Below are 16,014 nucleotides of genomic sequence, written 5' to 3'. Positions count from 1 at the left end.
GATTTAAAATGAGACCTTCAGCAATTGTTGGCACATCTTTCCATCAATTGACTTCTTTATTTGGTTAAATTTTAAAATAGTAATATGTGTGGGGAAAACAGTAACAGTTCTCCTGTCTGTCGCAAGGTACAAACGATCAAATTAGTCAGCACTAATTTAGAGTAAATGTAAAATCAAGGCACTTTCTCTGACAAACAGATCAAATCCAGGCCCAGTTATACACAAATATATAAGCAAATGAAGCTATTTGCCAGTCATATTTAAGCTAAATGAAATAAAGTATTTTTCAATCCTTGTGTAGCACAATGCAAATTCAGTTTATAATCCAGCTGGTAAACGTTATCTACTAAAGAACATTGCATTGAGTTGTTTTCTTTGCAGCAATCCTTCCTCCTGAGAAAGATGTGGCAAGAAAGAATGGTTGTTTTAAAAAAAATACTTATCCTGATGGTCTGTATGTTTTGAAGCTAATGTCAAATATGAAACAGTAAAAAGGAATGTGTTTGTGCACGCAGACATGAAATTAAATTGAAGCGACAAAATGTCTTTGAGAATTGAAATCAGTCAAATAACTACAAAAAAGTATGAAGACAGAACCTCTGTACTCTTTTAGCATGAGTTTAATGTTGTACTGCTGTGACTTTGAATACCAGTTATGGGATCAACCATTAATAACTCCTTTGGTTGCTGGATTGACCTGAGAAATCGTCTCAGCAGGTGGGCTTTTCTCACTGACCCGAGATGGGGATTTGAACCGACTGTTGTATGACAGATCCTTGCTGAAACCAAACTGAAAGAGATGAAGGAGAACATGACAACGATGGAAACCGGATCCTCAAAGCAAGCAGCCCACAGAGAGAGACACGAGCCTGTGGTGCCGCTCTGCAGCCGTCCTCAGACTGTGAATCAGAGCACAACGCTTAGATCGCGATTAGATCAGAGCACAAAGCTTAGATCGCGATTAGATCAGAGCACAAAGCTTAGATCGTGATTAATGTCTTTTACAATAGGAGATGTGGAGAAAAGGGTGTGTGGAGAGAACTTACCCCAATTCGACTTCATTTGATTTCATTTTAAGTTATCTCCTATATATAATACGCTCCGATGCTGAAGCACTGAATCTAAAAACAATCTCTGTTACCTGCACTTTCAAAATAAAAGTTCAGTTCCAGGGATTTGTGTTGCAGGCAAACATCAGTCTATCAAAGAAGATCTAAGATTAATCACAATAATATACTAAACCTTTGATGAGTAACTCGACCTCAAGCCATTTAAATTTGTTAACCTAAGTTATTTAAGTTAATTAATTTAGAAATACAATTATTTCCTATATATTTTATATTTTTGTTAAAAAATATTGAATGTGCTGTTCTAGTTTGCTTAAATTTAATTGCTGTCATCCTTTTGGAATTATAAAACATAGATAAGATTATTTTAAAGAAGGCTAGCATAACATTATTAGATTATTGATTTATTAGAGGACAAATTCAATTTTTTTATCTGCATTTTATTTAACAAATCAGTCAGAATTGAAAATGTGCTTCACGTCATCAAAACCTAAAATATGGATAAGAAACAAATACTTACATAAAACAATCAAGTCAGAGCAAAATATTTTGTTTTCAAACACACTTAATTTATGGAGTTAAGCAGCTTACACGTTTTATTGAAAAGTGTTTATTTATTCATTCTCTAAGATTTGCTGTTTGGTTTTTACAAAGCAGCAACATTTAAAAGGTTAGAAACTGTAAATTGAACAATTTTATCAACTGAATGTAGTCCCATGAAAACTTTGAAAAGTGCATTGCTCCAGCCAGTGTGAGGACATGTGACTGGCTGCAGACGAGGAGGAGGAGAGGAGCAGGGAGGCAGGATAACTGAGAGCCAGACAAGTGCTGCCACAGCCAAGGATTTGGTGGGAGTTCATCATGGGCTCCGAAGTAACTCCCAGAAGCTTGCATCTGCTCCTCAATTTGTTTCTGCTGGCAACGTTGAGCTGGACCAGGCGGGCTCTGGGCGGAGACACCAGATGTGCGGCTTTCTGACACCGATGGTAAACACGCTTTCAATGTCAGAGCAGTGACACTCCAACTCAGAGTGCAAAGCTTTCTACGTGTATCTATGTGTGGGCATATAGAAATTGGGTAACATTTTGCATTTAACATGTTGGAATCAAGATTTAAAGCATATTTAAAGACGTGATAGTTACTATAACATCTGACAGTGCTAAATGCTCTAAATCGAATCCTCTATACAGATAAATGGAGTTGCATGATTTGTTGAGTCTAGTGAACTTTGAGAGACAGACTTGTCAAAAGCTATCCTCCAGCCACACACTTAGACGAGCCATTTGCATTTTATTGCTGCAGCAACAGCAGTAGAAGAGTAAACAATAGTAAATCAGAATTAGTTTTTTTTTCTTTCAGGACTCGGGGTGAAGGGGTTTTCTCAGGTTGTTGCCCAGCACAATAGGCTGAGGAGCCGGGTCATGCCCTCTGCGGCTAACATGCAAAAGATGGTTAGTAGCACCTAAAGTCAGTCTTCTCTTGAGTGGTACGCTAGTTGTCAACTAAATGTGAGATTTAACATTATTCTTTTGTTAAAAATATTTATTTTGTAAAATTCCCATAATTTTCCATGACAATCTTCATATAATTTCTTGTGATTTTTGACAATATTTTGTTTATGGTTAGCCGGATAATTTGAGCAACTCGTTTATCTTTGAAGTGTTATTGTTGATAATTGTTGTATGAGAATGTCCTGGCTAAATATCAATTACTTTTTGAAAATAAATAAATTAATACCGCTCTAACTTCTTTAACCAGGTAAGGATTTGTTCTGTTCATTAAAGTAGCATTTTGTATTTTTAACTGAATAATAAGAATGAAAACCAAATTTCTATTTGATTCTCCTTGTTAATTATTGAGCCACAATCTTCTCCAAAACTATGGAAATCCAAAAATAAATAGCTAAATTAATAAATAAGATAGATAGATCAGCTGTCAAACAATCAAAGCTTGAAATTTTGTGCTGGAGCTTTTCTAACATCCTGAAGCCCCAAGCTGTGCTGCAGAATTAAGATTTGATTCTGTTTGAACGCTGGATTAAGATTCACTATCCAAAACAGTCCAAAACAAAACAGTTTCTTTTTTCTCTCAGCATAATAATAGCGCTACTAATAACAACACTTTTATTTGCACCGCTGCTCATCAAATCATGTTCTCTTCACTGGTTGTTCAAAATTTATAGAGTGAAGCTGTTTGATCCTCCAGCCACCACAAGGGGGTGCTGCAGCTCCAGCTGCTGGGCACATGAAACGCTCCCCCAGTGCTTGCGGCTCCTTTTTCTTCGCAGCAGAGTAACACGGTAATGATGATGAGGGTGCTGTCAGCTGTGCTGATGAAACAGATGTCAGAATAGAAAACATTGCTGCTGATGTGTGTGGGCAGATCTGAGCGGCTTGCTATTCCCACAATGAGACCGGCAGTGTTGCAACTATCTTCATAAAGATAAATTTTCACATTTTAGCTTCACTCCGCTGACTGCGTCAGAGCGTGTTGTTTCACTGAAGATCATTTCTTCTGAGAGGAATGTGTTGATAGTCTCAGGAATGTAAAACAGTACCGTTAGTGCCACATTTGCTCTGTCGCGCTGCGGGCTGATTGATAACAGTTGACAGTTTGAATGAAGCCAAAATCAATTAGCTGTGCAAAGACTCTTGTAAGGGTAATTCTGCAAAATTACACCAATGAATCTTTCCCCTGCCTCCGTTTGAAACATTTAGGTCAAAAAGAAAAAAAAAAGTAATAAGTTTAGGTTGTTTTCGAATAATGACACTCACTTTCATTATTCTAATGTTCAGCGTGTTTTATATTAGCTGAAATTTGCGTCCCCTGAAATGCTAATCTGCGCCATTGTCCTATGTGTATGATTATTAGCAGCTGATAATGATGGATTTTGAAGCTGATGAGAGACTTAATACCTCCTGGGCCTAATATAAGATTTGTGCGAGGGCGTACTGTCACTTCATCGTTGATTACATCCTCAGAGCCACCCGTACAGAGAGAGCCCCTTTCTTCGACTGCTCTCCAGTCTCAGAGAACTGCTCTCAACTGATAAGGCTGTAATGAGGAAGAGAGGATGTGGATAATCAGCCTACATTTTCAGCTCTGGTATTACAGGTAATTTCCCCCGTAAAAACCCTCAGAGGAAGCTTTGCTGAGCTGAAGAGGCAAATTAAAGAGCTTTGCTGATAAACGTTAAAAGGTTCAGGGCTTTGGCTGTGTTTGTGAAAATCTGAAAACGATTTCGCCTCTTGCACATAAGAATGAACCAGAAGGCATTGTGTGGAGATTATAATGTAGTGATTATTATACAGGCTTTAAGGCTTTTTTTTTTTTTTTTTTTGAATGAGATAAAACACCAACACTTCAAGAATGACTGAATTTCCCTCTTTTTTTCATCATTGTGCCTTCTCTCCAGGTTCTAAGTTTTTTCAAGCCAGAAGTATTAGGGGGTCATATCAACACCTGTAGAGAAAGAAATGAAAGTTAAGCCATTATGATTTCCATAAAGCCTTTGACCTCTGTTTGTATTTTTTTTTATTATCACACTTATCTTACCATTTCTGAAAGCCCTGCCTTTATTTTGACAGTGTGAGCTTCAAAGAGGCCTAAAACTTAGTGAGGCCACAGACTAAAGACTTAAAATATTCCATGTTTGTTAAGGAGCCCAAACTTCCTTTGAATCTCTGAATGTCTGGTTTTATTTCTCCAGATTTTTTTGCAGGAGTCTCAAAATTTTCCTTTGGACTTTCTTTGTTTACGTACAATTTATTTTCCTATTGAAAGGAAGATTTACTCTGATCTATTCATCTAAAAGGAATTAATCAGTATTTTTGATTAACTTCATTTCTTTCCCCCAAAGAATCAAGCTCAATCAACTTAAAAATTAGCTGGATATTTTGCCCAACTTGGTTATCAAAAACTCACATAATAAAAAAAAAAAAAAAAACAACTTTTAAAGATCTTAAAGCCTGAAGAATTACTGATAAAAACTACTTTAAAAGATTATGATATAATGCAGTAAGCAAATAATGAAAAAAAAAAACAAAAAAACAAAAAAACAGGTGGCTTAAAACTATTGCATGATACTACTATACTACTTAGTGAGTGCCAGGATTAAACTCAGTCCACTTTGTTGCTTTCCACATATTTTAAATAAATCTTTATTGTCACAATAGAAAGGGCAAAGAGTCAGGGAGGAGACATTAGACCAGAGGTCAGCAGCATGACGACGATGTAGGGTCTTCTCAGGTAAGGAGGGATTACAACATGATGAGGAAAAGACAAGGAAAGGGAAGGTTATGTGCAATTTAACAAAAATATAGCTGTGCAGCTTTGATGCAACATTTTAAAAAAGGTGCCACAAAATGAGTACGGTAACTGCAACATCCTGGAGGGACTGTGATCCAACGTCGAACAAGACACCAGGACACTTGAGCTCCTGAGTTTGAGTTTGAGTCAGAGCAGGTCAGATTTCCTGGTTGAGAACTATTGCCTTAAATGTAGCAGGGCTGAGTCTCATCTCTGATTCTGTTTGAGGTGTTCATAGACGGGATCTCAGAGTGTGGCTGTGGGAAGGAGAGTGTTTGGTCTGGAAGCCTCAGGGCCTCATCTTTGCCTTTTGTGGATGATGTGGTTCTGTTGGCATTTTCAGGCCATGACCTTTAGCGTTCACTGGAGCGTTTCGCTGCCGAGGGTGAATCGGCCCGGATGAGAGGCAGCTCAGCCCTCCCTTCTTTTTCTTCTTTTTTTTTTTTTTTTTAAAACCACAAGTTCTTCCTTTCAACAAAATTAGAGGCTTTAGATTAGCCTAGTGTTCCAGCAGTGACGGGAGATATGGCCGGAAAGCGGGAAACTAGCTACAAAAATGCGGACATTCTAACCTTTCTTCTTAATCATAAATACAATAAAAGCTAAATTTAATCAGAAAGTTAACACATCCAATCTGACTGTAGAACTCAAATAGCTTAGTCTCTTTTTATTGTGTCTCATAGTCTCATGGAGGATTATGAAATATCTTTGAAACAAAGGTCATTTTATCCTCCATGCACCTAGATGTGGTGTGCATGTCTTCACCCAGCACATCTGTCAAAATAATCCATTTAAGTGGAAGGTTTCATGCATAGCTGCAGAACATTTTCTTTTAGTCTCACCAGAGGTCTAGAAAATTCACATTTCATGTCCTTTGCTTCCGTAAAAGCATGTGATGGAGCTCCAGGGTCTATTATTTACAATCATTTAAGTAGTTATAATACCCAAACTTAAAAAAAAAGAAGAAACAACTAAGTTACAAAGAGTAATAACCAAGGTGAAAACAAAATAAAAATTATCTCCTGAAAACAAAATGAATTTGTGAAGCACTGACATAGATGGGAGATGAACCTGGAGGGGTGTTACATTTCACACCTTTTATGCCTCTGGAAACTAAGCAGTCACTTGTTTTTATGTCTGGAACATGAAATAATTGAAAGGATTTTATAAATTGTTGTTTTAGATTAGATTTGACGTGCTCCTTGAGATTCATTTACTTTGCCAACGAGCCAAATTGTCTGTATGCAGAACTTGAAAAGGTTTGAGGTGAAATAAGTTGCTGCATCTTAAATCATCTGTCTGTCCGGCTTATATGTGCAGAAAGCAGGTGCCAGTACATAATGGTAAAGGAGGGACAGACACTCAGAACCAACTCTTTTCATTTCTGACATGAGCAGTAGTCACATCTCTCATAGTTTTTTTTTTCTTTTTTTTTGTCAGTGCAAAAACATACTCTGCAAGAACAGAGAAACTTGTAATTTTATTTGAGGTGGCAAGAACAAGAACAGATCTTTCTGGCCAGGACATTTTATGCTTCTCATGAACTCAAGTGCAGAAGTCTTGGAAAGTCCTCACATGTCGTTCCCACAGCAGAATTTGTATATGGAAAGAACAGAACAAAGTTTAGTTCTTGCAGCCCTGGGAGAAGAAACTGTTCTTGCAGGATGTGTAAAGGCCTTTGATCTCATGTTTCTGCTCTCTATTTGTTATATTTGTTCCTCATAAAGCATTTCTGTATAACAACTTGTTTCCTCCTTTTTCCAAAGAGACGCTGAAATTATGCATACATTTTGTTGACAATCCTGTTGACAATGCTCTCCTAGCTTGGATGAGGCATTAGCTTCCTTATTTGTTTTTCAAACAAATAAAGACCTTTTATTGCTTCATTATAAGCTTCAAAGATCATAAGGGCTGCACACGGGTTCGATAATAAGACAAGGATGGAAATAGAAAAGCGCCTGCAATTGACAGTTTGACTCTAAAACTGATGAATTAGGTTACATTAACATGGCGTCATGATTAGAGTATACGTTTCACCACCACGGCTGAATTAAAAACATTTTGGACACACTTTTATTTTTGTCATAATAACCAATGAGATTAGAGTAGAGCTAAATTGATTGAAACTAATCAAACGACAGATTGTGCCCAATATGAAGTGCCAGGGTAATCAAATGAGAAAAAAATTGAAGTACTGAAGATTGATAAAAAAAAATAAAAAATCTACCCTAGTTGAAGAACTTGTCCTTCCAGTTTTGAAAGGAGGACTTAAATCAAATCATATTTCTATTTATACCACAGGGGAACAGGAAGCCATGTGCCCATAATGAAAAGATCATACACACTTTATAGTAGTAGTAAAAAATAGTAAAATAACAAAAAGTACTTCAGTTACATTTATTTTGTAGGAGTTGTTATGGGTACCATATGTCTTTGCAATAGGTAAGAAATTAAATGGAAAGATTATTTATTTTAAACATGGTGTTTTATCCAGATTTATAAACACATTAAAGGTATTCTACACTTTTTCAGTGTGAAATTTTGTTGAAGGTATTCTAATAAAATTATTTTATTACTTTTGCACTAGAAAAAAGTACCAGTGCAACCTGAGTGTGCAGGCAACATATTTGGCATTCATTCCATTTCCAAACGGTTACAGGATTTTATATTTGAAAGATTAGTAATACATTGTTTTCTATGTATGCATCTAGTATTTCTACTTAGTAGTTGATAATGTATAAATCAGCAATTTCTTGGCTTTAAGTCTTATGGTTTTGTCTCCACTGTGAGCCTCCACTGATCCCGTGGATCCTTTCTATGTCTCTGCTACAAGATACCAGAAATAATTAGTTAGTGAAAATGAACAGGAGCTGGACCCAATGCATTAAACCTAAACTTGGAAATTTCACTATGTTAAACTAGAATAGATTTAATAGCCTCTAACACATAAATACAAAATCACCCTCTAGAAATGACTTGTTGCCAGTTTTGCCTGTAAACCTTGCTCACCATTAACATTATATTTACTGTTCTCTAGGTGTTAAAGATGAATATTTGTCTGCAGGATAAAAAGACATCAATACAAACAAATGCTGTCTGTGCTTACAGGAATGGGATGAGCAGCTTGCTGTGCTTGCTAAGGAACAGGCTGCGTTGTGCAACCAAGACGCTTCCCTTCTCCACACGCCGAGCTTCGGTCACATTGGCTGGAACATGCATCTCTCCGCTGACGGTGCCGCCTCGTTTTCCATCATCGTTGATGCCTGGTTTGAGGAGGGAAAATATTTTTTGTACTATAGTGGGCGGATGCAACCTGTCGGCACTACACACAGGTAGCATAGAAATCTCCTTATATGTGTTTGGGCTTTGTGAAGTAATGTAGTTATTCACAAGACTTGTAGTTTTATCTTTATAAAAAACAAAAATAGAGACTTGAAGTGATTGATCCAATTGCTGTTTGCAGCTGGTTTGGGCTACCTCAAGTCATGTGGGCTGTGCCATCCAGCAGTGTCTGTGAGATGGGCTCCTCTGGAAGATATATGCCTGTGCGTATTACCCAGGGTTAGTCTTGTCCTTTTTCTCTACATCAATATTTATTCATTTATTTTGAAAAGGCAATAAAACGTAAAAAAAATAATTAGACAAATAATCATGCCAACTGACATGCAATTCTACATAATTTGTTAGAAAAGGAACAGGTGCAGGATCTTTTTATTTCCTGCCCCTCAATGGATTTATATAATGCTGTTAAAGAATAAAGGTAGCTGTAGGAAATCGATCCAGCCACTGTGTCTCCCTGTGGGTTGCTGCATACTGTGTGCTACTGGTGATGCAGGGGTAACTGGGAAACGAATGGTCACCTGGTGACGCCCTATAAGCACCTCTTCCATGTCCGGCTGTTTCCGACTGTGGGACCACGTAGGCGGACTGTGTGGTAAGACTACTTAATCTTAAAAATGTATTTTATTCCTGAGATCATCTGAAGTGATTTGTGTGCATTAGCATCCTGCTTGTTTTTATTTCTTTGAATCAGAAATTCCAAAGAACCCCTGCAGAATGAGCTGCGGGCAACATGGCCGCCTCAATCTTACATCCTGCAAATGCAAGTGTGGCCTGGGATTCACCGGACGCTTCTGTCAGGGTAATGCTTGTTATTCTGCATATATTTTGTCTAGTTATATAATTCATAAACAGAAAGCTGAACAGTTTGATCTACTGTACATGTGCCTTGTGTGTTTGTCAGTAAGATGCAGCATGCAGTGTTTTCACGGTCGTTTCGAAGAAGAAGAATGCTCCTGTGTGTGTGATGTTGGCTACGGTGGTGCTGAGTGCACAGGTGAGCCCAGCTTGTCTTATTTTATTTTTTCTTTTAATTCCTTTGAATGTTAACCTCAGCAGGCTGCAACAGAACTCTAACAGCCTGTACTGTACTCTATATTATATTTTACAACTAACTGCTGGGGGTAAAAAAAACCCAAAATAAAACATTTCTCACTTGTTAAACTGAGGTCAAAATAAGCCAGCTTAGAAACCAAAAACTGCCTTAACATTACAGGTTAAGATATTTGTATACCTTCAATACAATAAATATGATGCAACAAAATGGGAGGGTATACCTGGGGTCATCAGAAATGACTGGGAGCAAAGAATAAATACCCTGAAAATGGAGAACGGATCTCCAACTAAAGAAAAAATTATTAGTTACATGTAATCAAATTAAGTTTGTCATACTTACTTTATTTACATTTAATGACAACTTAAAAAATATTTACTTGGATGTGTCATAAGGTGGGGTTGAAGTGGTGAGGAGATGACGCAGAGAACCCAGGTTATGGTGAAGATGAATTTAATGATGAATGTAGTTCATAGTCCAAATCAGGCAGCACAGCAGGAACTACTAGCACGCAGCTAAGCACCGGTAGCAACTGACAACGAAGACTAAATCAACTGGAACTGACGTCGACACAGGACTTAACCAGTACAACTGGGAAGACGGACAGACAGACGCAGACTGCAAACGTTTGACAATTGACAAGGACCCGACGAGGAACACAGACAACAGGTGGGTATAAATACACACGGGGTAATTAAGGGAATGAGACACACCTGGGGAGCAATCAACGGGGAGGGCAGGACAGAGACTCACAGGGAAACAGGAACACATTGAAAAACTCAAAAACACACAGAAAACCACGGATCATGACAGGATGAACTTAATTTGATTACACATTGTTTAAAAGTTGAATCTCCATTCTCTTTTTTTAAGTGTAGACACAATAATGGCCATAAAGTAAAGAACATAATCTGAGGAACAGGTCAGTTTTAATAGCTTGAGGCAGAAAGTTGTGCAGCAGGATCTGCTTTTGATTTTGCAGCAGTTTAAAGAATTTATGGAGCGACTGTCAGGTCTCTGAAAGGGGTTGATGCCTTGTTTCTGCAGCACCTCTAAAACAGATTTTGCACAAAAAGCAGGAACTATAAAATCCCCTTACTGTCCTCTGCAGGACTCAGGACTCCCTTATATCTGATTCTGAACACATTCAACCACATCCTGCTGTTCGTTTGGAGTCTCAACTTGGATTCAAATTTCCAGCTCCTCCCAAGAGCTGTCGTCTTCTGTACCTTGTGTACATCATTTTTTGTTTTTTTTTCCAGCAATTTTATTTTTTATTTTATCTCACATATTTTTTTCTGTTGTTAATTTGGAATTTTGAAACCATTTTGCATTGAGAGATATTATGTGTCTTAAGATGTCGGCTCACTAACAATAAGTGAATAATACCAATGAAAGAATCAATTAGATTATTCCTGTCTCCAGAAATGATTTGATTGAGAGGCAGGTTAGATCCTGGACAGACTGCCGGTCCATCACAGGGCAACACAGACATGATCCAAACAAATAACCATGCAATCAGACCAGTTAACATGGCATGAATGCTTCTGGAGTATGGGAAGCCGGAGGAGCCACAGAGAACCCGCTCATGCAGGGGGAGAACATGCAGAAAGACTCCCCAAATCCAGGACCTCACAAAAAAAATAAGCATAAAAAAATTAACATAAATCACTTCAAAACATGTTGCTCTCCAGTGCAGGATGTTTACTATTCTTATGCAAAGTCACAATGTGAGCATTTATTCCACGGCGAGGACAAAAACAACTGGTAAAAAAATCTAATTGTTGCATAATGATACAACAGAGCTCTGTTTATTTGTTTCCTTCTTTTGGTACAACGTTGTTGATGAGTTAATTTTGTTTCTTTAATGTCACTTAAATCTTGCAATCTTGTTTTGCTTATTCTAGAGCAGTCTTTCTCAACCCTGGTCCTCACCGCCCCCCTGCTCTGCATGTTTTAGATGTGCCTCTCTTCCAGAACAGCTGATTCAAATGATTGCATGACCATCAAATACTGCAGAAGCCTGTTAATCACCCAGAGATACAATTCAGGTGTGTGGCAGAAGGGAAATACCGAAAACATGCAGGACGGGGGGGCGGTGAGGACCAGGGTTGAGAAACACTGTTCTAGAGGCATCTTGTGTATGACATTTTCTTGAATAAAATGGGCTTATTCGATAAGTCCATTAATACAGATAAGAAATAAACCAAACATTATCCGGTTCGGTTGGATGCTTGGATGACCATCAGCTTTTACAAATACTTCCAAGTATGGGAAAAATATTTAAGATTGTATTTTGATTAAAACCCATGTCTGACTGTTCATATAATTATTTTTTTCTTTGTGTACTTTGTCAACAGAAAAGGTGCAGTTCCCCTTTCACAGCTGTTATCTTACGATAGATGGAACTTGCTTCATGGTGTCTTCGGAGGCTGACAGCTACTATGGGGCCAAAACTCGCTGCCAGGCCAGAGTATAATAGCATCACAGAGACCTGTGGGCAAATAAATGGAGACAGTTACACTACCTTTGAATCAATGCATTTCTTTTTTTTTTTTTTAACAAACAGGGACTTATTGGAACTTTAGCTGAGATTCACAGCCAGAAAGTCCAGGACATCCTAGTGTTTTATCTAAGTGAGCTGGAGGCGAGCAATGAAGTCACCAACACCGACTTTGAAACGAGAAACTTCTGGATAAGTACAGCCATTCACACCGGCACATCAAATAAACGTTGACATAAGTCCACACAGCAGGTCAGACTAGTTTGCATCTGTTTACTTTCTGTTTTAGGCCGTTTAGATAGCACATGAATAAAGCGGTAATGGTTCAGTATTTTTTCTTCACAGGTTTGACATATAAGCCTCCAAGAGACTCATTTCGCTGGGACACAGGAGAGCTCCTTCGATTCAGCAGCTTTGCCTTTGGGCAACCTGACAACCAAGGGTATGAAGCATATTTCACAGCAGAGTTAAGCTGCTGTGGCGGGCATCATAAACACAGACAGCTAAGGGCATTGGGACTTAGATAAACAAATGAAACACATCAGCAGGTGAAAAAATGTGTTTCTGCATAGATGCATTTTTTTTTTTTCTTTTTCTGAACTGAGGACATATTTCCTGACATCTTTACTGATAAGAGGTTCACATTTATGTGCTTTGTTCTTGTAGCAGAGTTGAATGATAATAATGCTACCTGTTAATGAAGATAATTATTTTTAAACGAGCAGATGTTTGTAGCTCAACATTGAAACAGCTCTTTCTTTTCTTGGAAGTAGCGCTGCAGGTGAGGCCTGTGTTTACTGTTACTCACAGCTTCTCATTTTCTGTGCAGTTTCGGAAACTGTGTTGAACTGCAGGCACTGAGCACTTTCAACTGGAATGATCAGCGCTGCAAAACCAGGAACCGATACATTTGCCAGCATGGTAAGGCCCCTCCAGGCAGACACTCAAAAGAAGTGTGGAAGGAGGTAAAGGTTCTCCAAATGCCCACCAGTGATACACAGTCAGGCCCTCTTGTCTTAAAATACACCTGCTGACCACAGGATCTGTATTTGTTTGCTACGCCATCAGTGTGAAGCTTTTTCTGCTGAAATTACAGCTCTTTTTGTGAATTGACAAAAGAAAATGTTGAGGAATATCAGTAAAGTAGTACTGAGTTTTAGCTCTGAATGCAAAAAGGGACAGTGAGTTTATAAACTAAGTCATTTCTACTTAAACCGCAGGCACATATTCATGGTGGTCTTCAACGGAACAATGAATTGTCCTCTCATATTTCTCCCCCAAACTCAGCATTGTTCTGCATTTGTGGCATCAGCTGCACTGAGGCCAAAACCCAGCAGGCTGAAACTGAGCCGTTTGCCTAAAGGGCAACATTTGGTGCTAGGAAATTACAACATCTTTTATGTAACTGATATTGACTGGACATTTTATACCCTTCTTAAAAATTATGAAAAGATTACTTTGATATTCAAGTTTATAGTCAGATCTACAACTCCCAAGCTACAAATCATAAATGACTATTACTAGCCGGAAAACCTCAGCGGAAGCTTAAAAACATGTTTTACTTTAGCTGGTTGGCTCTTTTTCTTTCAGGCGTAACACAGACTGGCCTTTTAAATTTCAGCTGTCATTCGCTTGGCCTGCTGTGCTCCTCCGTGTCCATGCAGTACCTTGTGTCTCTGGTAATCACTGAGGGTTAGGAGTAAAATGTTAATCTTCTGTGTCCAAAAAAAAAAAAAAGAAAAAACAACAAAATCCTCAGTGTGATAGTGACTACACATTTAAACCTGCTTTTCAGTTCAAATCAATCGCACTCAGTGCTTACCATCAAGAACCCCCCCAAGCGATCAATACATGTCGTTTTCACAAAGACTCCCACTGTTTGGACACACATACCACTTACATTGATCGAGAAGAATGAGATGGTGGCAGATGTTTAGTGTTGTCCATTTACGGCTGTCTTTGCTAAGTTCTGGTGTGTCATCTGGTATCGATCCGTTAAAGCTGAATCTGCTCTGAATGCAGTCAGTGTTGCTAAGACACCAGCTTTTTACAAACGGCTTTTTGGGGACCCAACTATGTCTCACTTCTTTGTGGTACAAAATTAGCACATCGTGGTCAAAACGTTGCTTGAGGGTTGCGTTTTGTCAAGAGGGCTTACTCTTTTAGTTGAACTTTTTTATTAATTATGCTAACCGCAAGAGTTTATTCTTCCCCAGTCAAAGATTTCAGCAGCTATTTTCTCTAACTAAAAACAAAAAAAAAAACTGAAGCAATTTAGAAAAAAATGCTCTACTTTGTTAATTGCTTATAAAATGATAAGTGGATATCATGCCTGAGGCAAAGTCTGAACAGTGTTCCTCCAGAGGAAGTGTGTGCTTGGCATCCTTTTTTTTGCCCCATTATGTGCATGACAAGAATTTAACGCTTCATGTCTCATTAGCAGCTTCTTCTCTCGCATCTTTTTACTGGAGTTGAAGAACAACTGAGGAACTGGCACAGACTCAGACAACTCCACACACTCATCTTCCATATTTCTGTTCAGTCTCTTTCTCAGCATGGTGGATGTGTTGCATGTACGATGCGTTCATGGGTCGTGTGTGTATTTGTGCATTTTGCAGATCCAGAGCAGATTGCACGGTGGGAGGAAGCCAGGTGACCTGGATGCTTTCGGTTGGCTTCACTGCTGCTGCTGCATGAATTACTGTTTTATTGTGAGTGGATAAGTGTGGATTAGATCTATTGTGTAAATACTGTGCATAATTGAATGTTTTATGAAGCATTTGCTCTTGTTTTGTAAAGTCCACTTTTTTGCTGTGACAACTTGAATTTCTACTTCAATACTAAGTGATAAAAGATTATCTTATCGTACTAATTAGAAAAGTCGCTGTTTATTTGCTTTTTGCAGTTTCAAAATGGGCCTCTTCTCTTTTTTGCTAAAACTTCTCATTTACTCTGCCCCCCCTGATGGGTTAGTCTTCCTGCTTTTTGATTGTACTCTTGCTCCAACAAACTTGTAGCAAATGGTTGGATTACCTGCTCAGCGTGCCATTAAGTTCTGCAAAGGCCTGTTTATGACCCTTACATAATTAAAGGTAGAAACCTGAAAAACATAAAATTTGTAAAAGTGGTAACATTAAAGTGAACAATTATTGAGATTTTATTAGCCTACTTCATGCTGTCAGACAGGCCCTACATAAAGGACTTCTTGATTCTGCAGGATGAATCGGTTTCTAACATTTTAAGCTGATGTGAGTGTTATAACATTGCCTAATGTGTAACTCCCCCTGCCACCCTTCCTCCATGAAATTGTAATGAGGGTTAGGGGGTTAGGGGTGCCGGTGGGATTGTTTGCCCAGGGTGCCTAACAAGCTAGGACCACCTCTGTCTGCAGGTCAGGTCAGGTCAGGTCAGGTATTACTCAAGTGTGCCTGAAAATTGAACCAAAAATGTGATTAGCTGGTAGTTAATTTATGAGTCAACATAAAGGCAATTTAATTTTTCGGTTCATGCAAATATATTATTTCTACTAATAAATAAATGTAATTCTTTGTCTGTCTAGTTGTCGTCTGATATTAAAACTTAGATTTAAGATTTAAGCATTTCTACAAAAAAAAAACAAAAAAAACAGCAAGAACCAGAGGAAACCTGGCTGGCTTTTGCATGGCAGTGAATGAGTCACAAAAATGCTTAACATATACTTCATAGAAATAGCTTGGAGTGCCATTAATACAGATTGTCTTGAT

At 38.2% G+C, this 16,014-nt stretch overlaps 1 protein-coding gene across 1 annotated transcript; it reads left to right on the top strand.

The window, feature by feature from the left end:
* The first annotated feature begins 655 nt into the window (after window positions 1-655).
* Window positions 656-14,492, top strand: LOC106964006 (C-type lectin domain family 18 member C-like). The gene is given in 14 exon segments (XM_015059218.1): window positions 656-717; window positions 1,843-2,053; window positions 2,138-2,144; window positions 2,427-2,518; window positions 8,484-8,670; window positions 8,673-8,707; window positions 8,839-8,888; window positions 9,254-9,309; window positions 9,409-9,516; window positions 9,619-9,711; window positions 12,129-12,241; window positions 12,338-12,467; window positions 12,617-12,713; window positions 13,101-14,492. Coding segments are annotated over 14 exon segments (1,446 nt in total). The 3' UTR covers window positions 13,306-14,492.
* The last annotated feature ends 1,522 nt before the right edge of the window (window positions 14,493-16,014 follow it).

The sequence above is a fragment of the Poecilia latipinna genome, unplaced genomic scaffold (assembly GCF_001443285.1).
Source record: "Poecilia latipinna isolate Pla-1442-1.1 unplaced genomic scaffold, P_latipinna-1.0 Scaffold1614, whole genome shotgun sequence".
Classification (NCBI taxonomy): domain Eukaryota; kingdom Metazoa; phylum Chordata; class Actinopteri; order Cyprinodontiformes; family Poeciliidae; genus Poecilia; species Poecilia latipinna.
This window is presented reverse-complemented; position numbering and strand designations above follow the sequence as displayed.